At 42.5% G+C, this 25,998-nt stretch overlaps 1 protein-coding gene across 28 annotated transcripts in view; it reads right to left on the bottom strand.

Moving 5' to 3' along the window:
- CACNA2D3 (calcium voltage-gated channel auxiliary subunit alpha2delta 3) overlaps positions 1-25,998 on the bottom strand; it is a 923,853-nt gene that overhangs the window by 305,723 nt on the left and 592,132 nt on the right. For all 28 annotated transcript variants that reach the window (XR_008476741.2, XM_078351196.1, XM_078351197.1 and 25 more), the window contains one exon: positions 8,321-8,399. Coding sequence is in view for 27 of the 28 variants with exons in the window: in XM_078351196.1 (XP_078207322.1) it covers positions 8,321-8,399 (79 nt within the window). In the remaining variant the exon portion in view is untranslated. The remainder of the gene's footprint in view (positions 1-8,320; positions 8,400-25,998) is intronic.

Raw genomic sequence — 25,998 nt, 5'->3', positions numbered from 1 at the left:
AACAAGGCTAAGAGAAGAAAGATGAATTTGAGGAGGAGGATAGAAGGGACAGATCATTAGCACAGAGAAGGAATTGGGGGGAAACAGTCATACATTTGGAAAAACGCAGAGCTGAGAAATCATCCCCAGTTGGCCTTGGTTCTGAAAGGTTACAAAAAAATCACAGCCAAGGTTCTAAAAGATTACAAAAAGCTGACTCCTCTCCAGAGCTACAGACCTGACTGTATACCCGACACCTCTGCAGGGATAACTAGCAGGATTCTCAGGCCGAACTCATCCAACCAACCCCCGACTTCCCTTGCCAAACCCATTCCACCCATGGCACCACTCCGCAGATAGGCCGAAACATAATTATCCTCGATATCCATCCTATCCGCACCACACCCCATATGTAATCCACCAGCATGTTCTTCTGGCCGTATTTCTAAAATAGATCTAAATTCACTTCCCAATCTCCACTGCTTCACTACTCCAAGATGCCATCACCTCTCACCCAGAGCCCACAAGAGTCTCCCCACAAATCCCTCTCCTCCTCGCCATGCTCCTCACAGTCATCACAGATTGTCTAAAAGGTCGCAGCAGATCATCATCTTTCTGGCTGAAATCCTATAAAAGCTTCTATTTAGAGTTAGAATAAAATCAAGAAGTTTTACTCTGACCTCCAGGACCCCTCCCTGAATTGGCTCCACCTACCTGGATAACCTCAACCCTGCTATCTCCCTTTTGCTCACCCTTCAGGCTCGCTGGCCTTGTTTCCCCTCTTCTCATGTGCCAAGCGTGTTCTCCACTCAGGGCCTGTGCACTTGCTGCCCTCTGCCTGGAACACCCTTTATCCCATTTACCATGTTTGGTTCCTTTTTGTCACTCAGGGTTCAACTGAGAGAGGCCATCCCTGACATTCCTGTCGGAAGTCACTTCCTTTCCCTTCACCCTGCATCAGTTCCTTCAGAAGACTCATCCATCATTGGATTCTCACTTGCTTGTTAATTGTGTTCTCTCTAATTGAAATATTAGCTCCATGAAATGATTCAAAAAGGTGGTTTCCACCTTGTTGGAAATAGTATTCCCAGAACAGGGAGGACAGGTATGGGAGCCATTAGCAAGGTGGGAACATTCACTGAGGTTTTACTGGGATCCACCTTGCCTTTCTGCATGTGGGCCTCATAATGGCCCAATACATGTGTTCACTGTATAAGGAAAGACCCACACACTCAGAGTCAGCCATTTGTCCTGGATGATTTTGAATCCAGGCTCATTTGATTCCAAAGTCTTTGCTCTGAACTGAAGACACTGCCTCTTCCACTGCTGAGAAGAGACAGGAGAGCTGCTCAGAGCTCCTCCCCAAGAAAGTAACTCTAATGGGCTAATTGTGTATTGTAGCTGAGGAACTTTGAGGATGGGGTTGCGGCCATATATGACTGTCATCTGAGGTTCCAGGCAATGAGCAGTAATTAGCACCAAGGTACTACTCAAAGCCCAATCTATAGTTCCAAATTATACTTCACTATGTAGACAGGGGATGCAGATGTATAAAAAGGTAAGAAAAGCTAAAATTTTAAAAATAATATTAATAACGTATGCTGCAAAGCTTACGCAAATTTGATTCCAACCCATTAAAATTTAAAATCTTTCCAAGTCTTTTTTTTAATGTTTTGGTATAAGTTTTAGTTAACAAATGATGGATAATAGGAAGTCGCTAAGGGCTGGAATCTGGCTGTAACCATAGACACGTCCCTTGTTTTCCCTCTGTATTCTCTCAGATGGCCACTTTCCCTCCCCTCTCCCTCTGTTTTTTTCCTGTTAAATTCTAACTCTTGAATGTTTATACTCTTTTTTAAAGTCCTTTTTTGGGCTTCATATATCATGTAAGAAAACAGAAACAGCAATCATTCGGTAATTACCAAGGAGAAATTAATGCCGAAATTAGCCACCTATTACAAATGGTCTGCTCATTTTTCTCTATAACATCCATTTATTTACCTTATTCCCTTGCAGAGCTCCTTCTGTGAACTCTGGGTTACAAACACTGCATGTGATAAACCACATGCAGCCCAGTGCTTTGTGTTTCTGAGATATTACCACCCTTACTTGGGGATTTTTAGAGTGTTTTGCCTCAAAGTCACCTGAGCGTGAGAAGATCCTTCGGTGAATCACTAAATACTCCACTTTGCAATGACCTGATATGAGGGTACCAGGAGTCTGTCCTCAGTGGGCAGGTCCTAGCTGTCTGCCTCACATAGTGAGGTCCTCCTTCTATCTTTGGAGTGATGGGTATAGCCTCCTTTGAGTCTTTCTAAAGACTCTTCCCAAGTTAAGCAAGGCAGGCTGAAATCTGAGAGCCAGTACCAACGTTTCAGTCTCCTGAGGTTGCTGAGGTAAGCATGAGATTTGCGAGGGCAGTGAAGGTGAGGCTGTGGCTTCCCTGGTTGGCATTCCCTGTGGAGCTACAGTGTTCTTGGAAGACGCTCCCAATACTGTGTTCTGTTTCGTCTTCCTCCTCCCCCCGTCAACGTAACATACTACTGAAAAAAACACTTATTTCTAGAGAAAAATGTACAATTTATAAACAGCTTCCTACCTCCCTGTCTTCTTTGACTTCACAAAAAACAACAAAAAGGCCTGCTGGGCACTGAGAGCAGAAGAGCCCATGTATTGGTATTGGAGAGAATGGACATCGAGGGCCGGGAGTCCGCTGGCCTTGGAGGAAGAACCAGACTCCTGAGCAGAGTTCTCAAAATCAGCTCAAGCCTCAAGTCAAGGCACCCATCTTTTGCTTTGTGACTATGACTACATTTCAAACTCCATGATAAAAATAAAAGGAAAAGAAGAAAACAATCTAAAGGTACACATAGGAATATCTCTTTACTGCAGCTCTGTGGCTGCACCCATCACACTCTGCCATGGTTTCTTCTGGTCTCATTTTATCTACAGCCTTAATGTCCCCCACTCTGAAACACCAGGACCTGAACCATACCACTTTGTAAGCCACAGCAGTGCCATCTCCAGAATATACAGCCTGGGCATACATCCCAGCTCTGGCCTTTGCTAATGATGGCACATTGAGGTCCTTTCTCACCCTCTGGTTTTCTTTTCCTAGATTATCTCAGATGAAGAGAGATGGAACAGTCCTCTACGAATCACAGCTTTCTCCTCTCCAAAGAGAATCAGTCTCACACCTGAATCCTAGCTCTACTGCCTACTGGCTGGTAACTGGGAGCAAGGGGCTAGTCTCGCTCAGCCTGTTTCCTTCTCTGTAAAAAAAATAACAGTACCTCATAGAGCTTTTGGGAGGACCAAAAGAGGTAATGCACAAAGCACTCTGTTCTATGCCTGGCATGTAGTGAGGAGTTGCCATCCTTAGTTGCTCTTTTACAATAACAGCAGCATCACCACCTTCATCACCACTCAAAATCTCTGATTCTAAGGAATGTGCACAATGAACTACACAAAGGTATTTAAATAGCTGCTGGTTGGTGCCTTCCTTCACCTGACTTGAAATGGCAAAATGTTTTAATTGCGACTTTTTTCCTGCCTCCGCCTATGACCATTCCAGCCTCATAAATGTGAAGCTGTCTTTTGGGGGACACTACACTTGGAAAGGTATAATGAGGTTAAGAATCTTTCTTTTGAAAAAACATTGGCAGCTGGACCTTCCAGGAAGTCTCAGACCATCAGTTGTCTTTCAAATAAGGAGAGAATGACCTTTAGCCCATGGAAAAGGGATAAGCTAAGCAGACAACATCACATGTGGCATTTCCATTGGACCTGACGATGACTGATGGGTTGAGAACCCAAACATGGAGGCCCTTTTTTATTTGCACAGCTGGAAAACACTCTATTAACTGTGATTTTTCGAAGGGGAATCAGCCAGTGCTTATTTAGAATCTTGGCATACTGTACATTAGAGAAGGTCACCATGGCTTTGTGAAATATCTGGGCTAGACAGTAGTCGGCCCTCTTTTCTGTTTTCAGTTCACTTGTTTTTGAAATAGTGTGAACGCAGAACTTTAAATTCCACCAGCCATTCTACAGTGGCAATGATTGCTCTAATGTATTTAAAATGGCTTGCTGCTTTGTCTCATTAGGGTTGGTTCCCTCAAGACAGGACCTACTTATGCATAAAATGAAATGCATTCACAAGCTCCAAGCCTCTCTGGATTTTGCTGGTGGATTGGAGGAGGCAGAGAACTACTGCAAGAGGTATAAAAGTCCTCAGACATTCATTTCCAGAAGGAAGTATCTGAGAGCTGCTGGCTAAGAACTGTCTCCATGGCTACCAGACTCCCAGGGAAGAAGTTCTGCACTGACGGCAGGTCCTTGACCACTAACTCAGGGACAATGTGATAGCCCTCATGATTCTTGCTCCCTCCCAGGGTCATTCTGTGGTCAGGCCTGGTCGGTTAGTCCTTTCTCCTTGGACTCTCCTTGGGGCCGCTGTGGTCCCTGAATGCTAATGCTTCATTTCACTGCAGAACTTGGCTGAGTCAGGGTGAAAATATGTAAGGGGGCCCTCTGGACCTCATGACACTTGAGATGAAAAATGTTATGCTGCCTCCATGCTATGACAATCTGAGACTATAAACAATGATTTAATTAATGACCATAGATGAATACTTGCTCACCGATGTTACGTGGTCTAAAACCCTGTAACTGACGCAATGTGAAGCCAATGTTTATATGGGCACAGATGACTGGAATATCACATTTTGATGGCACTGCTACTTTGAAGAGTGGCAAACAGTGACATTCCCAAGACTTTACATAGAAGCAGAATGAGGAAGGTGAAACTATCAAGAGGGGCTGACTCTGGTAGGAAGGAAAATAACTGAATGTGGACAGGAAGGGAAGGGGAACTATTGCGGAATCCACCGCCTGTCCAGCCAAGCAGCTACTATTACCTCCTTGGATTTTCTGCATTGCTGTACTCAGAACTTATAAATCCTAAAGGCTGTATTCTATAGCCAGGCCCTAAAATGCTCCGAGTTGACTAAACTGTCTTCAAAAGGATGCCTCAAAGATTCTTATAAACAATGACTAAAACTAAATTACGGTGTAATATTAGTTGATTAAGACAAGACTTCAATTTGAGTAATTTTCATCAGCTGGACACAGACAGTGGTTAAAAACAATAACCCATGACTAAATGCACACTAGCTGATGGGAAGAATTGCAATCTGATGTGGCAAGAAATAACAGCAAAATTTTTTTAAAAAAATTAAAAAATGGAAAGGAATTCTTTTTTTATAAGACCACAGAATAAAGGAAAAAATGGGAAAAGTATAGCTAACTCAAGGTTTTTAAATGTCAACAAAGTTCCAAAACTAATTTCAAGAAAGGCCTCTTCACTCAGAGGAAGTCTGGAATCTACTTGGCCTCCTTATCCTCTGCCTGTCTTCTTCCTATTGCTCTCTGTGAAATGAGGCCACATGTATAACTCTGAGACAAGCAGAACTATTGATACCTTTTAGTGAGGCAAGCCAGACAATGAACGAAAACTGCAGAAGGTGTCATGTTAGAGCTTCAAGAATAATGTTAAAAACTTCCACGCAGCCCTTCTTTTTTTAGATGAGGAAATTGAGCCTCGCTTAAAAGGCTGTTCAAATAGAAGCAGATAATTAAAGAAAGTGCCAAGCAAAGGGAAAGATGGGTGCTGGTTTAAGAGCCTGGCCATGCAACTGTTCTTGGAGAACCTTCCCACACTCCCATTCGCAGTACTGAGACCCTCAGAGCACGTATTTCTCCATGGGCTGCTTCTGCCCACACCTAAATCAGCAGGGAGAAAGAACTGGCCCAAGCTGAGTATCATAATCTCTTTGGGGCGTGAGGAAGGGGACGTGAAATCAGAATTTAGATTTTCTAGTCAACCTCAAATGGAAAAGATATAAATTCTCCTTTCCAACATTGTGCCTTGCCCACAGAATTGTTGCATGGATGGGTGGGCATGCATCGTTATGGGGTGGTCATTCCTGGCTGTGTGCATGCCATAGTGGGGAGGGTCTACCCACAGAGAAGAATGCCATGGACACCTCAGAAGAAACTGAGAAGAAATAGGAAAACAAAAACACATCTTCCTGCTCCCTCATGAGACCCAAGCTTCCCTTCCACCAGGGTTTTGAGTTACTTCCCTCTCTCTTGAAAACGGCCCCCACTTTTTTTAATTTCAGGGAAAAACTTTGGTGGCTTGAAACTACCAACTTTGTCTTAGATCATCAAAACTGGAGCTAAGACCTACCAACCCTTCACTGAGTCGTCTTTTCTCCATTGAAGTCCAAACACTGGAACTTTTATGAAGGATGGCTTAGGAGACCAATCTAAAGCAGGCCACTGAAATCCATCAATACTGCACAACAGGACCTATCTTCCTTTATTAGTATTTAGAGTCAACTTACCTACTTTGTAAACATCAAAGGAGCAGTCACACTGGTACAAGGCTGGGCTCTGTCAGAGCACCCAAGATGAAATCAAAGGCCGCTCTCATGGAGCCTGTAGTCTCAGAAGGGAGGCAAGCAAGGCCCAGAGATCAACATAACACAAGAGAATATCTAAGGGCCCTTACATACCAGAGACCAAGCTGCCAACATTATTGGCATGGCCTCATCTCATGCCCACAACATGTTTGAGGGGAAGGTATTGTCACTACCTCTGCTCTGTAGATGATATAACTCAGACCCACATAGATAGGTTTGGTAACTTGCACATAGTTTGTGGATACTGATTGCTTGATTTGGATACAAGGAGTCTAGACTCTTTCATCTATTAACTTGCTATACTTTGCCTTCTTGGCTGTGTATAAAATGAAAAGAAGGCCTTCATAGACTGGGCAGCCCTATTACTTCCTTCCCTGTGCTGTCCCCAAACTATTTGTTTCTGACATGCAACAGGGAATTGGTAATCAATTAACCTTCTGAATATAAAAAAGCTAATGATTACTGAACACTTATTATGTCCAGGTATTGAACTAGGCACTTAATATGCACCATTTCATTAATAAGAATCAAGGGAAGAAATGGATACAAACTTTCAGTTAGAAGGAATGAGTTCAAGAGATATACAGTAAAACAAGATGACTGTAGTTAATAACAATGTGTTATATACTTGAAAATTGCTAAGAGATATATTTTAGGTATTCTCATCACAAATAAATAATAAAAATGTAAGGCAATATGTATGTTAATTAGCTTGATTTAGTCACTTACACAATGTATACATACTTCAAAACATCATGTTGTATACCATAAATATACATAATTTTATTCATTAGTTAAAAAGGAATTAAAGGAAGAATTACTATTACTATTACCATTTCCACTTTAAATATTAGAATACTGAGGCAAGTTAAAGTTGACCAACTTAATTAGTAATGTAGGTAAAGTGATATGGGAGCATATCAAACTGAAGGTCTCAGTGGCTTAACACCTAAGTTTATTTGTTATGAACACTATTTATCCAGTGTGGGTTGGCAGAGGCAAGGGGCAGAGTAAAAGTCATCTGCTCCACGTGCTCACTCAGAGACCAGGCTGATGAAGACTGCTGCATCTCATGACTGTTCTGTCTGGACCCTGTAGCTCCAGAGCTCACAAGAGCAGAAGAGAGTACCAACACCAGCTCTCAAATACTTTAGCCCAGAAACGAGTCAGGTTGATTGAACTCATGCCCTATTAGCCAGAAGCAGTCTTGAAGCCCCACCTACAGGCAAGAAGGCTGGGAATGATGAGAGACCACATGGATATTTGATTCACAGTAAATGTCTCTGCCATAGAAATTCACCCAAGGCTACTCAGCTACTAAGCAGAAGAGTGGAAAGGCTTAACCACTCCAGTTGACTATGTCCTCAAAATTTGGGGCTGGGCACAGTGGCTTATGCCTGTAATGAGGCCACTTTAGGAAGCCAAGGTGGGCAGATTAATTGAACTCAGGAGTTCAAGACCAGACTGGCCAACATGGCAAAAACCTGCCTCTACTAAAAATGCAAATATTAGCTGAGCATTTTGTGGTACACACCTGTAATACCAGCTACTTGGGAGACTGAAGCACAAGAAACGCTTGAACTTGGGAGGCAGAGGCTGCAGTGAGCTGAGATCATGCTACTGTGCTCCAGCCTGGGCAACAGAGCAAGACTCTGTCCACAAAAAAAAAATAAAAATAAAAAACAAACCAAAAAACAATTTGAAAGAAACTGTTACAAGTCTATCAGTAATCATTTAGATACACCCAGACTTTGTCTTAGAATTATTAGAACTCTCTGGTTTCTCATGAATATTACTAATTCTGCATAGGCAGGGGGAAGTTAGTCAGAGCTGAGCACATTGGGAAGACCCACCTTTGTTGGCACAGGCCATCCACTTTAGATTGTCTGCAAATGCAGCCTCTCGTCCAATGAGGTATGTGAAGATGCGAACCTGAAAGCAAGACAAATGCACAGCTGAATGGCATTCACTTTTCACCATCCTGCGCAGACCACATGCACGGCTCATACACATGTGGCCTACCTCTTTAATGTTCCATGCTTCCCATCTGCAGGAACATATTTAAGACATTTGAAGTACAGTCAGCTAGAAATGTATTCAAAAGTGGGGCCTTTGATCTTTTAAACCATATGGCACTGGTGGTGGTTGTTTTCGGTGCAAGTCATGACAGAGGAGAATAACTGGGAATGGGAGACTGGCAGTCTCAAGGGCCTGGGCTTGCTCCACACATATGGGCAAGGATCATCTACGTCCGGACCAAATCCCCAACCATTTTCCTCATTCACACAGGAAATGCAGAGTGTGCTCTTCTTGGGAATAAAAATGCCCCTGAAAGACCCTCGACATTTCCCTCCAATGGTGAGGATAGGCTGCAGACACACCCTTACCATCTGTGGTGTCTGGCATGATATTAGAAGATAATTAACTGGGATGAGAGACACAGCCTGTGGCCAGGAGACCAATGGGGACTCTCTCTCGTCTTCCTAAGCTTTTGGTTCCTGAAGAGCAAAGAACATATGGAAAACTCTGGCTTTCTTATTTTCTATTGGTTTCTCAACCCTCTCTCATGAGGCCAGAACTCTTTCAAACAAAACATAGCCTAACTGCCAGATAGTACTTAAGGGTAAATGGAAGAAAAATAAGGAATTAAAAGGTTAAAATCCTTTAATTCAATTGAAAATGGTATGTGGGTCAATACTACACAGTCCAAACAAAACGCTTCTGATGGGCCGTGTGCAGACCTGTGGCCACCTCTTTGTGACTAAGGTCAGTGAAGACATGGCATTAGATGAATGACACTTAGCAGGTGGTATCAAAGGCTTTACCAGGTGACGTCCTTCCAGCTCCTCTAGTCTGGTGGGTCAAGCGCTCCTACTGCTCCTCCCAGCCTTTACTACAGTCATGGTTAGCTAGTATTTGCATAGCTGGTCTGTTAAGTTGATCTGCTCCACTGGAGTATCTGCTTGAGGAGGGATGGAAGGGATGTGTCTCCTTTACCTGGCTGGGCCCTGATGGAGCAATGCATTTGGAACACTGATACTCAATACATGAATAAATAAAAAGATAGAAATACTTACAGTAGATTGTAAAGATAAATATTCTGTTTTAATTATGCATATCCTCTAATCTGGGCATTATAACTTAAACGCTGATTGTGAGGTAATGGTTTCTTCCCAACTTAAAGGGATATTTAAACACACATTATTATTATGGAATGTCAGTATGTGCTCATCTGTGCTTGACAAGACCATCACTTTCTTTATCACAGATCCTGCAAGGGGGCTTCCTGGGTGGATGGGCAGGCAGACAGACCTCTCTTCACTTCTCTGGCTCTTCTACACACCATTCCTGTCAGAGTCACATTTGGGAGTAAGGATACAGTTTTTGTTTTCTTTTTAAAATTGGGAGATTCTGGCTTCTCTTGGGGCGAATAAACGGCAAAGATCCTGTTGGGTGCAGTGGCTCATGCCTGTAATCCCAGCACTTTGGGAGGCTGAGGCAGGCAGATCACAAGGTCAGGAGATTGAGACCATCCTGGCCAACATGGTGAAACCCCATCTCTACTAAAAATACAAAAATTAGCTGGGCATGGTGGCAGGTGTCTATAATCTCAGCTACTCAGGAGGCTGAGGCAGGAGAATCACTTGAACCTGGGAGGCAGAGGTTGCAGTGAGCCGAGTTTGTGCCACTGCACTCCAGCCAGTGACAGAATGAGGCTCTGTCTCCAAAAAAAAGAAAAAAAGCAAAAGATCCAGCCTCAGATGGCTAAAGGTGGTTACCACTGACCCAGTTCATATAGCTGCACCCCCATGTACTTTCTCTGCCAGTCCACTGTCAGCACTTAACTGAGGATCTCTGATTGAGGGTTGAAACTGAGGCCCAGTTAAGTAAAGTGTTTTGCTTAATTTCATCAAAGTTTTATTTCATGAGAGAGGACTTGTAAGACCTCAGGATAACACTCGTATCTGCGTTCAACCTTTGGGAGATCTGGTTTGGTCAATACAGAAGACCCCAACCAGCTCCCAGACCCAGAGCCAGCACCCACAGAAGCCAGGATGGACTGGAATCAGGTCTCTTGAGAACAGACCTATGCTTTCTCATAAATCTTTGTCTTTAATTTCAAATTTAAGCTTTTTAAAGGGGAAACACTAGACCGACAAAAACTTATATCCCCACTGGCTCCTTGGCAACCAAGAAAGCATAAGAGATGTCTGAGGAAATGAAGCAGTAAGTCTATCTTTGTTAGCAAAGACCCAACACAAAACAACCCATATTTTTTAGCAAAGGTAGCTGTGAGTGCCAGCCTCCTCTGCTGTCTAGATGAAGAACCTTCATATCAACTGAGTTTTCTTGGAGGCATAGTTACAACTCCAGCACAATACTGTGAATCACCAGCAAAACTTCTACAACTCCTGATTTAAAAATGGCAACCCGGCGGGCGCGGTGGCTCAAGCCTGTAATCCCAGCACTTTGGGAGGCCAAGGCAGGTGGATCCTGAGGTCAAGAGATCGAGACCATCCTGGTTAACATGGTGAACCCAATCTCTATTAAAAATACAAAAAATTAGCTGGGCATGGTGGCACGTGCCTGTAATCCCAGCTACTCAGGAGGCTGAGGCAGGAGAATTGCCTGAGCCCAGGAGGCAGAGGTTGCAGTGAGCCGAGATCGCGCCATTGCACTCCAGCTTGAGCCTGGGTAACAAGAGCAAAACTCTGTCTCAAAAAAAAAAAAAGGCAACCCATTTGGAAAACCAGCAGGATTGCGCCAAACTTCAGATCAGACCTGACTGCTTAAGAACAACTGTGCTAACAATAACCGCAATCACGAAAACCATCACCATGTCCCCTACCTCACCAGCACTCTCCTACCACGGCCACCACGACCACCGTGGCTTCTACAATCAGCACCATGCCCTGGGTCAGGTAGTGTGCTGAGGGGTTTATGGGCATTATATTTGTTTTGCTGGTTTGCCTTTTACTGCTTATGAAAGAAAATCAGAACAATGTTCAATATTTCCATTGATTTGAAGACTTTGGCTCCCAGTACACTGACCTGTTTATCTGAGCAGAAATGGCATGGAAATTACTTGGTGCATGTCTGCCTATAAATAAACATAATCAAAGGACGCTGGGTTCACACCCTGCATTTCTCACAATAATGCCTTTCAACTGACCACAGAGGAAAGAATATTTTGCTTTAAAGTAGGAAATATTTTGGAGAGAAAAAATAGCATTTTATATTTGCAATTTTTTATACAGTAATTCCACCCCTAGGCATTTATCTCATAGCTTGGATAACAAATGAAATGCTTATGGGGACTAAGAAGTAACAAAAATGACAGACATGGTAGAAGACAGCACGTATTTTCTGGAAGCCCTAGATTTCAGAGTTAGATATTTTCAAAAATAAATAATGATAAAAGTACAAGGACGTTCACCTTCATTACTTGTAATGGTCAAAACCTGTTAAATCCTAAGTCTTTCTTGATAGCCAGCTGGCTAAAAAGTCATGGTACATTCGTGTAATGGGCTATCAGCAGCTATGTCCTCATCCACGGTGCACTGGTAAATGTAAAAAGCAAGTTGTGGGCACTGTGTAGCACAAAATTCTATTTTTTCTAAAAGCAGCCTCATACATTGTACTTCATAAATTTTTTTTACCATTTTACAAATAAACTAGCATTGCTTTAATAATTAAGATAATTTTAAATGAAAATAAAGTAATGACATTGCTACTTCCTGAACAATTCTGTCAGGACACAGGAAGAATAAACGTTGCAGTGAAAATCAGACACAAAAAAGAGATGATATGTGGAAATTAAGTCCTGACCTTGCATATTCCAGTGAGGGCTGCCTTACGCTACTGCTCGTTTAACTCAGTGCAAAACCTCTGTGAATAATAGTCAAATCACTCTGAATTTCCATCATTAACAGATTCTGTACCCTAATGGATCTTATTTCCAACAACTGGAGTTTCTTCCCCAAGAAGCAATACATAACAAGCATTCATTGGTCTGCCTTGAGCCCAGCTACTTTTCTGATGTGGCAAGGAGTGTAAAGCACAGCCAGATCTGGGATGGTCCTGAATGCCAGGTGCACGGCACAGACAACCATGGATGGGAAGGCGCCGTGGCATAGTTCCGGCCAGGGCAGTCGTCAGGTTACACCAGAGCTCCCCGGAAAGCCAGGTTTTCATGCTCATCATCTGCAGGCATGGAGCATACCACTTTTATTAAAGCAGCTCAAAGGCAGGGATAAAAAAGAAAGTCTGCACCAGCTTATTTGCTCATTTTGATCTTCCACTTAAGTTTGGATGGTCTTTAAATGTTCTACAAACCCAATTAAACTTAATAAAATGTTAAGATGTAGACTTTCAAAGTTCAAAGTCATTTACTTTAATCTACTTAGTATAAAATTTCCCAATGAAACAAACAAAAAACTCAATCCGGTTTTTTTCAAAAAACCAGTTATGCTTTTTACTCATGTAGATGCAACCCCCATCAGAAATGGAGAAGGGTACCCTTCTTCTCAACCTTTAGTGAAGACAGATAGTGAGTTTGTAAAGATAATAAATCAAATTTTCTCCTTTCTGCAGCCATTAAAACTGGGGGAGGGAAGTGGCTACCAGGAGAGTTATATGGGGCAATTGTACAACCAGAAAATAGGCTGCTGCTGCCTGCACATCTCCTTTCAATAATGAAGAAAGCCTTGTGCTTCTGATACAGTCCAAGAGGAGTAGTTGTCATTTGTCTGTCATGTGTAACTCATGAGTGCCTACCATGTGCCAGGGACCATTCTTGGTGCCAGGGCTATCATGGGCAAACAAAACTCTGCCCTCAGGGACATCACCTTTTCTTGCGAAGGAAACATAGTAAGTGGCAAATTCATATAGAATGTTTATGTATTTGTTGGATTAAATGCTGATAAAGAAAATAAAGCAAAGTAAGGTGATGGAGAGTGATGGGGACTGCATTTTTAGAAAAGCAAGACAGGATGGTCTTCCTGATAAAATGATATTTGATCAGAGATTTAGACAAAATGGAAGTGGGGGAGAAGGAACAAGCCATATGGCTAATGGAAAAGAGCATTCCAGGTGAAGGGAACCAAAGGTACAAGGGAAGCTCCAGGGATATTGAAGGGGCTGGTGTAGATGGAGCATAGTCATCTAGCAGCGGTTGCTGGAGATGAACTTGGAGATACAATGGGTGCCACATCACGTGGACCCCTGTGAGCCACGTTTGCTTTATTTTTTTTTGAAGAGGGACTGAGTGGAAGTCTGACATGAGCTGATACATAATGTAAAAGGATCATTCTGGCTGCAGGATAGAGCATAGACCACAAAGAGTGTGGTCAACCTGGCTGCCCATTCCATTATCCTATGATAGTCTTATAATTCCGAATATCCATGTCCCATCCATGGCCGCGGAGAGTAAGAGTGGAACAGAAGTAGTAAGTAGGAGGCTCATGCAATGTTCCAGGTGAGAGATGACAGTGGCTCTGGCCAGGGCAGTCAAAGTCCTCAGACTTTACAAGGCACCAGTAGCACCAGGGACCTTGAATCACATGTCAAAGATGGAGTCTTAGTACCCACTCTCCTGAGATTCAGATTAAAGTAGGTCCAGGGATGTACATTTTTAAAAATGACCATGGTGGGTCTGACACAGGTGGGCTAAAGCCAACACTTTAAAAAATGCCATCAAGAAGATAAGATCTGAGGAAAGGGAAGTGAGACCAGACATAAAGAAATCACTGGAGCCATTTCCAGGAAAGCTATTCCTACAGATTACTAAGGATTGAGGCAAAACTTTAAGGAGTTTACAATCCAGTGGGTGGTTAAACAAATAGAGAAGCTGGATCAAGATGACATTTTTTAAAAAGCTTGTGTCAACCGAAGAAGGCAGGATCATGAGACATCAGCCAGACTTGGCAAGCAGGATTAGCTAACTCTACGTTCTTCTTTCCCCAAGAAAGGGCAGTTCTAGCCATCTGTAGCTGCTGAGCTGGGTCTTCACATTCTTTGGAATTACTATAATTCCACTCTTGCTCCCAGATGCAGAAGAAAGAAAGGTTTGGAGACTGAGCTCTTACGAGCCTCAAAAAACAATCTATACTTCTACAGAAAAACGAAGGCAATCTTTTATTTAAGAAACATTTAACTACAAATCCATTCTTTCCACCTTTAAAAGCAAGCAATTTATATGGATTATATGTGTCAATGTCATTTGCTACCGAATCTGTTCATTATCTATGGGTACCCACATTCGTGGGTCCTAAATTTTAATTTAGCTAAGGGCAGCTTCCGTATTAGGCATGCGTAATCATCTTCTGTTTTTTCACCTGCTCGTGCCCTTTTGGACTCAGTGCCCAAGTCAGTTATTCTCTAAAATACTTGCAGGATTTCTGAAAATGATGAATGATTTCAGCTTTAGAAAGAGGTCTCCTGATGTCCTTATGTTTTAAAGTCAATTTTCAGCTAATGAATATGTTCTTAATCTGTATCTTCACAGGAGATATTACTAACTAACTTTCATTGTTATTTACTCATTTCTATGACTTCTGGTACAGAGAAGCACTTCTGAATAAAATCTTTAAACTGTAAGCAGAAGATAAGGATTGGAACCTGATTACTCACATAAATGCTTCATAAATCATTGCCAATATTTATCTTCATGAAAATTCTACAAGAGTAGAGATGGGCTCAGAGAAGATTGACTCCAAAGGAAACAGTTATATTGAGGAGGCTGCTTTAATCTAGAAGCCATTATGCTCATCATATAAGAAGAAACATCCTTATCCAGAAGGAAGAGAAAGGCAACCATGGTAATGCTACCCTGAACAGCAATGGAATGGGATAAATTGAATTAAATTACAAAAGTAATAAAATTTCAACAAACGAATATCACAGATTATTATGAAAAATGGACTGTCACCTTGGGGATGCTCTAAGAGTCTGTATAATCTCCTTTTTCCCAAGTACAAGTGCCTGATACCTCATGTGTGATATTGAAAACAAATTCCAATTCAGAAAAAAAAATTGTTATTTGTAATCTTCTGGCCGAAGAGATGAAAGTCTAGTTTTACGGTCATGTGTTTTGTCAAGGTGAAGGAGACAGGTGTTTCTTGGCCACCCAGAGACTATGGCCTTGGGGTTGGTACAATGGAACATAAGAGATTACATACAGCTCAATGGAGCCGTAAGAAGTCAAGATGCAAACATCCTCAAAGATGTGTGATGTAATTTATTAGACTGTCCAGCTCCAGTAAATTCATTCGGGGGACAGAGCCAGCGTATTAACCATGTCTTTGGATTTTCTATATTATTGCTCTGATGTCTGAGGCTGTATGACCCTGGAGGGTCTGCCCCTCCTAGGGTTAGCTATTTCCTGGACATATTAAGCAACTTGCCTGCAAGACCATTTATGACACTTAAGCCAACCAATCCACAGTCCATTCCTCCAACCACCTCTTTCATCAGGCTCTCACACTGAAGGTCATACTCACCTGCCCTAATCATCCCAGGACCAGGTATCAGACAACTAGGGGCAGCTCCTATACCCCAGTGCTCACTGAGATGACTGCCTCTCCAACGCTAAGCCTGGTTGGCCTGCTTTGCCTCTTCCTTCTCATGGAAAACACAATAATGGCTTCTGCCCTCTAGATCTCTCTGTCTCTGCCCACTCATCTTGCCGTGGTGCTTCCCTGTGTGGCCCTTCATGGTATGGCATGCTTTTTGTTTCCAGGGAACTATGAATGCAATAGACTTCTTCCTTTATGACAATTATTTCCGTATCTGTGTGCCTTATGATACCTGACTAAAATGAATTCCAGGTTTTCCTAAAATAACCAAGTATTATTTGTTCCAGGTGGGTCCAATGCTACACTTACTGGCTTGGTGATCTTGAGTGAGGTATTTAAACCTACTGAGCTGTGCTTGTACCTCCCCCAATATGCAGATCCTCTACCCACCCACCTCACATTTGTGATCAACAGCAAATGAGACAATGGATGTAAGGATAGGTCAGAAGCAACAAATCCTATTCAGTTAGAGTTGCATCACACTCATGTTTTAGATAATTTGCTGCAGTGAAACTAAACAAAGGGAGTCAAGGAAAGTCAAGTCTCCATCCACAGATACTTCCCTCATCTTGCCCAGAGGTTTGGTTGAAGAGGAAAGTGACTCCCATGGGTGAAGAATGGGATTTTTCACAGGGGTGGGTTTTACAAGCCATCACTGCTGTTTGTCAATACCAAGGATAATGGGGTTGACAGTTTCCAACATAATCAGGAACACTAGAGCTATAATATCAATTTCAACTTCTAAAACCCTTGGATAGTTGGAGGATCCACTGAGAACTTGGCAGGGGCTATCAACTTTCTTCTACCCCTGACCTCCCCTGCCAAAAGCCTAAGGCAATACACTCACAATTTCAGATAAAATTCATGGTTGGGGCATCTTCTCCACCAAAACCCAGACCTGGATTGTCTAGGAATATCTGGCTCCCAGGTTATATGTCTCTTATATTTTGCACCATAAATTCCTCAAAATCAAAATGGTTTCTTTGGATGATCAAGATGGGCTCTCTTAGTGGAAGTGATCATAAAATTGAGAAAGAAGTTCACTTGGTCATTTACATGTCCACTCTGTGATGGTTTTGTGCACACCAGATCTCAGCTATTCACATTCGGATCAGAAGTGAGACCTCTACATGGAGGAACAATGTGGAGAAATCAGGAGCCCTGAGACAAAATAGGCATCACTATGGATCTTGGGTTTTTATGAGGCACATCACATCATAAAGCCTTTGCATGACCAGATATAAAGGAGCAGGGATGGAAGGGACAGACAGCAGGACTGAGTCCACAGAATCCAGCACAGTACTTGGCACAGGCCCAACACTCAAATACTTGTTGACTGGCCAATACCATAAAAATCCCTGTCTGCTGATACCAGGGATCCTGAAACAAACCTGTCTCCAAGCTTCGGGCTGCTGGACAATGCAGGGCCTAGGATTTATAATGCTGCGAAGGCCCATTCTGCTTCCCTTGCCCTCTGAAACCTTGAGAGATCAAGTGGTGACAGCTATTTGTTCATAGGCATGCCCCATCTTTCAAGAAGTATTACAGATTCAATACCATGAATAAAAAGGAAAATTAACATGTGTAAAGCCATCAAATTCACCAAAAACATACCAGAAAATTGACTTATATCAAAGGGAAACAAATTAATTGTTCCACAAGTTGGGATGGTGATGGTTATGTTCATGAAACATCATGAGGCTGTGTCACTCTCTAGCTTAGAGCCCTCCAGTGCCTTCCCGTTGTACTTGGAATACATTCTAAACTCCTAAGACTACAACTAAGATGCCCTGGAAGGTCCAGATACATGACCAACTCCTTCTGGCTTTCCAGTCTTCAGTCCACCTCTCCTGCTGCCTGGAGTGCTCCTCAACTCCTGTTTGCACGACTCTCTTTCACCCCGTTATCCTCATCCTCATCACCCCTTTTGTTTCCCTCATGACACTCAGTATATTCCTTTTTTTTTTTTTTTTGAGACAGAGTCTCACACTGTCCAACAGGCTGGAGTGCAATGGCACAATCTCAGCTCATTGCAACCTCCGCCTCCAGGGTTCAAGTGATTCTCCTGCCTCAGCTTCCCAAGTAGCTGGGATTACAGGTGCCCACCTGGCTAATTTTTTGTACTTTTAGTAGAGATGGGGTTTCACTATGTTGGCTAGACTGAATACTCAGTGTATTCTTAAGTTATATGATTTATTAGTTTACTTATGTTTATTTCTACTTCCAAACAGAAACATAGATGTGAGGGCAGAAGAAGGCACCTGTGCCCAACTCAGTGCCTGTCATGCAGTCAATTCTCAACAAATATTAGTTACTCACCTTTTCTATTATTTTCACAAATTTGGGAAATCAAAGGAAGTCAGCATGGGACATACTTGAATTTATCAGCATAAAGTACACTTCTTCATTAACAACTTCATTTTAAATACTTTCCTATTTTTCCAGACTGATCTGTTATCAGTAAGTTAACATTTTACTTTCTCTGTGCTCAGTTTTCATTATTTCTTTTGATCCTGAAGCTCAGTGATAACATATGAGGAAATGGAGGTATGAAAAAGCTCTGGTCTTTGTTATTATAGCCTCATAGTCAGGGACCAAAAAAATGGTGTCTTATGCAAGGTCTCCCATGGATTGATGATCAGTATTATAATATTTCTTCCTAGGTGTCTGCCTCTTAATTCTAGATGGAAGCCATGCAAAGATTGAAGCCAGTTGTATTTTAAATAACCTCCTGCTTCAGGGATTCCCTAGTAGGGAAAAGATCACATCTTAAAATAGTGATGTGATGGCTGCTATTCCAAGCAACATTTAGTGGAAACCTCTCCTTTTCCCTACACTTTGTAACAGTGGACAGATGGTATCATTTCTTGCGAGCCAGAGCTGAGTGGGTAGACAGGTTGGCAAAAAGTAGTGGTTACCAAACAGGGTTAAGAATTGGATAACCCCATATTAGAATCTGAGTCTTCCCTCAAATGAGTTTTGAGGCCTTGGAGTAAGTTACTTAATCATTCATTCATTCATTCATTCATTCATTCATTCATTCATTCATTTATTTGAGACAGAGTCTCCTGCCACCCAGGCTGGAGTGCAGAGGCTCGATCTCAGCTTACTGCAACCTCCACCTCCCAGGTTCAAGCAATTTTCATGACTCATTTCCCAAGTAGCTGGGACTACAAGCACCACCACACTAGCTAATTTTTGTATTTTTAGTAGAGATAGGATTTCGCCATGTTGGCCAGGCTGGTCTTGAACTCCTGGGCTCATGTGATCCACCCACCTTGAATTTCCAAAGTGCTGGGATTACAGGTGTGAGCCACCACACCCAGCCGCAGCACTGTTCCAAGTTGAGGCAGGCAGATTGCTAGAGCCCAGGAGTTCAAGACCAGCCTGGGCAACATGGCAAGACATCATCTTTACAAAAAATAAAAAATTAGCCAGGTGTGGTAGTGCATACCTATAGTCTCAGCTACTTGGGTGACTGAGTTGTGGGGAACATGGTTAAGGTTGCAGTTAGCTGATACCTGCCACTGAACTCCAGCCTGGGTGACAGAGAGAGACCTTGTCTCAAAAAAAAAAATTAAAAATAAAATAAATTTACATGGAAATACAAAGGTATGAGAATATCTAAAAACTGGCCTAAAGAAGAGTAACAAGGCAGGACAATTACCTTACTGGTTATCAAGGTTTATTATGGTAAAGTATGGTAATTAAGGCAGTGTGGTTTTAGCGTACAAATACAAAAATCGTCCAATGGACCAGCAAGGAAAACTCCAAAGCAAGCAAACACATAAGTGGATCCCTGATTTACAACAAAGAGGGTATTGCAGAGCCTGATGAAAGAACAGTCTTATTTTTTAAGTTTTCTTCTTTTTTTCTTTCAATGGGATTTCACCATGTCGCCCAGGCTGGTCTTATCCACCCACCTCGGCCTACCAGAGTGCTGGGATTACAGGCGTGAGTCACCTTGCCCAGCAAGTTACTTGATGTTTGTAAGCCTCATTTTCCTTACGTGTAAATTGGTCAACAACAGAATGATGTTGTTAAATGGTTGTTATTAACTGGATCGAATAAAGTAAAATGTTTGGGACTTGAGGGGCAGGGGAGGATTAATGCTGCAAAAAGGAGATCTTTTAAAGGAAGATTCATGTTCTTCTAAAAGGAGATCTCTAAAGGTGCTCTTTGCCTAGATCCTAAAGAGAGAAAATAGAACAAACAGGGAAAGGTCTGAGAGTATGAAGCCTGATGACATGACCTGGGTGTGCCTCATGTCCTCCAGGCCTTAGGAAAAAGCTCCTCTTACTTTAATGCTCTCCCTTCCCACCATCCACCCCCACCCCGAGTTTGTCTCCCTTTGCCTCCCCTTGCCTCTGGATCAGTGAGACCCCGAGGGTCCATGTCAGGGAACAGGACCAAGACCCCCTTGGCCTTGGGCACAGCTGGAGTCCTCGTGATTTTCTCATTGGGATTTGGGGCCAAAGCCCCATAGTAAGGAGCTGCATACATGTGGACAGCGTCCCCTCTCGTACCACCCTGCAGAAGCAGCACAGCAGCAGGTTACAGGTCGAGGAGTCAGGAGTTTGGGATTCTGCCCAAATCATTCTCAGACTCATTAAAACCAACAACTGTTGTGAATTCTAAGATAGCACAGTTGCCTTTTCCCAAGATTCTTGTCATTTCTATTTTCCCAACCAATCTTCCCTGTCACTATGAATTAGTCCAAAATAGCAGTTTCCCCTGTCACCTCACCTACTGCCTTCTGGGACTTCCGTCAGTAAGAAAAGTCAAGGACTTGTCAGACAACTACAAGGATATTGCTGAGGACAGTGTTCACTCTGTTTTACCTGTGATTCTCCAAAAGACAGACAGGTAGGGACATGGCTCCTGTGGAAGGGGGAAGGACAGATCAGAATGACTTGTGGGTTTCTGGCAATCTATGTGAGCTCACTGTCTGTATACCAACCTCTTGCCCTTCAGGGGTTCTAATAACCCAAGATCCTCAACTCCCACTATGGAAGCATGCCCCCCGGCTGAAGACCCTACTGTAGGAAGCCACCAGTATGACTTCAGTGAGTAGAAGCCTCAGGTGGATGGGGTGGGAAGGCAAGTCAATGTTCCTGAGAATTTGGGGCAAGCATTCTCTTTTTTTTGAGAAGCCCCAGGGAAAGTTTATGTCTTACTTTCAGTCAATAAGAGCTGTATTTTTTCCTAAGCAATCAGGTCGTAACCTCTCAGACCGTGATTTGTACAGTGGTCCAGATTCCCCCTGCATGTGCAAACTAGCTCAAGCAGAGGGCTCAAATACCCCATCAGAGAGCAGGTGCTCTATGGCTCCCCTGTCTTCAGTGTCCTTTTCTCCTTGCTACTGACAACTGAGTTGTGTTACCTTTTCTGTTTTATGTTTCCAATCCATCCAACCTCCAACCTAGCCTTCCATCCATCAATATTAACCAGAAATACCTGCTAGTTACTAAACATCCTGCTCCATGCTGGAGGCACAATGGGGAGAAAAAAATCCATATGGTCTCTGCCCTTGTGGAAGTTGTAAGCCCTTGAAATACTTTTTATAGAATGGAGAAGGCAAAGGAATATGAAGAAAATAAGTGTATTTCTTTATACATATATAAAACTATATGTAAATAGTTATATATATGTGTATATATACGTGTATATATGAGAAGGGCCTGTCATTCCAAAAGTGGGTCACTACGGCACTCTTCCCACAAAGAGTTTGTTTCCCTGAACAGGACACATGCATTCTTGGGCTCTATGGCCCCAGATCCAGTTGATAAGGAGAATCATGTAAATGCAAAGTCATCCTAATCCTTTTCTAAGCATTGTGCACTGGTAAGATAAACATTTCAGGCCAAAAGAATCCCAATGTGTTCCCCAGCTGTTTGTTCCTAGAAGTAACCTTGCAGGCACTTTCCATGTTCTTTTCTCTCTCTCCCTCTTCCTGCCTGCCTTCCTCCCTTCCCCTCCCTCCTTCCCTCTGTCCATCCCTCCCTCCCTCCCTCCCTTTCTTCCTTCCTTCCTTCTTTCTTTCTCTCTTTCTCTTGCTCTCTCTGTTTCTCTCTTTCTTTCTTTCGTTCTTCCAATTCAGACAGAGTCTTTGTCATGCAAGCTGGAATGCAGTGGCGTAACCCCAGCTCACTGCAACCTCTGCTTCCCAGGTTCAAACTGTTCTCCTGTCTCAGCCTCCCAAGTAGCTAGGATTACAGGCCCACAGCACTATATCCAGCTAATTTTTGTACGTTTAGTTGAGATGGGGTCACCATGTTGGCCAGGCTGATCTCGAACTCCCGACCTCAGGTGATCCACTCGCCTCAGCCTCCTCAAGTGCTTCTACATTCTTTTGTTCCTCTCTGCCAGGTCTTTTTTTTTTTGCTTTTGAGACAGTCTGTCACCCATGCTGGAGTACAGTGGCATGATCTTGGCTCAGTGCAGCTCAAAGCAATCAACCCATCTCAACCTCCTAAGAAGCTGAGACTATAGGCATGTGCCACCACACCTGGCTAATTTTTGTATTTTTTGTAGAGATGAGATCTTGCCATATTCTCCAGGCTGGTCTTAAACTCCTGGGCTCAAGCTAGCCTCCCGCCTTGGCCTCCCAAAGTGTTGGGATTGCACATGTGAACAACTGTGCCTAGCCCTAAGTCTTAATGTAAGAGAAAATCAGGAAAAGTTAAGTAGTACTGATCATACATTAAGTGGGTGAAAAACACATTGTGACAGGTAAGGGTTGAAGAAGGTGAGATCATATGGGATCATAGATGATTCTTGTCTTCAAAGAGCTTCCTTCATTCTTGTCTTCAAAGAGCAGAGAAGCTATAAACCCATAAGCAGAACTTACATGGAAATGCACAGGGATGAGGGCAAAGGATGCTCTACAAGGCAGCAAACAAATCAGGGAAATGCAAACCAAGAAGAACAATGTATTTTAAGAGAGAAATGGACACAGCCTGGAATAAAGTTAATAGTCTTGAGAACTGGCTTCTATCTTGTTTCCTCACTCTCATAGTTTTGTTTATTTGCTTGTTTGTTGTTTTTCTATGGTCAGGATTTTTCATGGGGATCAAGAGAGGAGAAAGATACCATGTGCCGGAAATGAGTTGACTTTTTCAAAATACATGTTTCCTTCAGTTGGGAGTCTAGAGACTGGTCCGAGCCGATGGCTCTTGTGACTGCAGGAGATTCTGCAATTTTCCATTTTAAACATGGCTTTTTGGGAGACCAGAGCTTTTCCTGGAAGAGTAAGTTTGAGGACATGTTATTAGTACCCTATTATACTAAAGAGAGGAGCCAGATTAGCTGCTGTAGCCTGGAAACCCACTCTTTCAGAGCACTGGGCAATTTCTAATGACAGCTGGTGTTAAAAATGGTCCTAGTGAACAACATAGAGTAGAGAAATGAATAACTTACTTGAAAGCTTCCTGCTAAAATACAATTATGTGATTTCATCTCCTCTGCTAATATCCTAGTCCAAGCCACCAATGCCTCTTACTTGGAGAACCAGGGAGGACTCTTACTCTTCCATTGCTATCCAGCCCCAGAGAGAGCTTGTTATAACAGGAATAAGATAGAGTCCTTCTGGCTGGGCGTGGTGGCTCACACCTGTAATCTCAGCACTTTGGGAGGCCAAGGCAGGCAGATTACCTGAGGTCAGGTGTTCAAGACCAGTGTGGCCAACATGGTGAAACCCCATCTCTACTAAAAATACAAAAATAAAAATAAAAATAGCTGGGGCTGGGTGTGGTGGCTCATGCCTTTTATCCCAGCACTTTGGGAGGCCAGGGTGAGCAGAACACCTGAAGTCAAGAGTTCAAGACCAGCCTGGCCAACATGGTGAAACCCCAACTCTACCAAAAATACAAAAATCAACAGGGTGTGGTTGCACCTGCCTATAATCCCAGCTACTTGGGAGGCTGAAGCAGGGAATCTGCTTGAATCCAGGAGGCAGAGATTGCAGTTAGCCAAGATCATGTCATTGCACTCCAGTCTGTGTGACAAAGCGAGACTCTGTTCCAAAAAATATATATATATAGCTGGGTCTGGTGTAGTACACCTATAATCCCAGCTACTCAGGAGGCTGAGGCAGGAAAATCGCTTGAACATAGGAGGTGGAGGTTGCAGTGAGCTGAGATTGTGCCACTGCACTCTAGCCTAGGCGACAGAGTGAGATTCTAGCAAAAAAAAAAAAAAAGATAGAGTCCCTCCTTTGCACACAGCTCTAGAGAGGCCTTCCCTTATTTAGAATAAAAGTCAAAATATGCTGGCCCCTTCCCTGTTTTGTAATCTCACCTCCACTTGCCCCCTTACTCAGTCCCAATTGCCAAATTCCCATCCACCGTCCTCCTCCCAGGCTAGACTTGTAAAAAATTCCTTTGACACCTGAAGCTCTTTCCTGCCACAGGGCCTTTGAACATATTGCCTGCCTGCCTGCCTGCTCTGCACTAAAACATTTTTAAATGGCTATCTCTTTCCTATCTTTTAGGTCTCATTATCGAGCTTTCCCTCTCCAAAATCCCTCCTCCACTCCTTATCTATCATAAGTCCCCCTTTTTAGTCTCTGTCTTGGCCTCTGTTGGTTTTCTGCATAGCACACGGTGTAACTTACAGTGATTTTGTCTGCCCCTTTGTTATATTCTGTTCCCTATGCACACACACACACACACACACACACACACACACACACACAGAGAGAGAGATAGAGAGAGATAGAGAGAGAGAGAAAGAGAGAGAGAGATATGCACACACACATACACACGGATATAAGCTTCATGATGGAGATATATTAGTTTTATTCACTGTTGTTTTCCCAACTGCTAATCCACAGCAAATACCCCAAAAAATGAATAAGGTTACTGCATACAATTAAGCTAAGTGGGGATAATCCATCATGATATAAGGGGAAAGAATATGCTAAAAGAAATAGAGGGATTAAACGAGCACTAAAGTACTAACACCTAGCATGTTGAACATCAGCCCCAAACCTGGTACCATACAAGGTATAATTGCACTGAGGTAGGTACTGTCATCATTCTTATTTAACAGTTGAACAAACCGAGGATTACCAAGGGTGAGAATCTGTCCCAGGTCATGTAGCAGGCAAGTGATAGCTACTGGACCTCTTTAAGGCATGTGGGACCCCAAAGCTCATTTTCTTAATTGCTATGCTATGACATGAGAAGACAACATCAGGACAAAGTGCATGAACCAGCAGATCCCACAAGTACCACCCATGGCAACAAAAACAAACAAACAAAAGACAGAGAACAAGACGTCCAAGCTCACTTTTGAGCACAAATACAAATACAAGTTTTAAAGTATTTCTGTTTGTTTTTGCCTATCAAATTGAAAATGATGTGTTAACAACAAGGGTATTGGGAAATATCCTTTCTGCTGGTGGGAATGTAAACTGGCATAAGTTTTCTGAAAATAACTTGGCCACATCTATTAGATGTTTTAAATGTGTATAACCTTTGACACAGCAATTCTAGTTCTAGGAAATCAACACAAGGAAACAATCATGTAGAGAAATGAAGATTTAGCAGAAAGGATATGTTGCAGTACTATTCATATTAGAGAAAAATTACAACAACCTAAATGCATCACAGAAGGGGTTTAAATTATAGTACATTTAATCATGAACTTTCATGAAGCCATCACAAATAATGGTAAAGTTGATTGCTAATGACTTGGCAAGACATCACTAAATGAACAAGAGAGGTTGCAAAATGCCATATACAGTGTGATTCCATTTATAAAAATATATAAACATACACATATATATACACAAACACTCATATATGTAGATATATATATATATATACACACACACATGCATGGAAAAATATATGCAAAAAAGTGTCTAGTGCCATAATCTATAGAGAGTGGATAACAAGTGATACCTATTTCTTTCCCAGTATCTACTTAAAAATTTTTTTTTACAAACCTTT

This window comes from Callithrix jacchus, chromosome 15, assembly GCF_049354715.1.
Source record: "Callithrix jacchus isolate 240 chromosome 15, calJac240_pri, whole genome shotgun sequence".
Taxonomy (NCBI): domain Eukaryota; kingdom Metazoa; phylum Chordata; class Mammalia; order Primates; family Cebidae; genus Callithrix; species Callithrix jacchus.
This window is presented reverse-complemented; position numbering and strand designations above follow the sequence as displayed.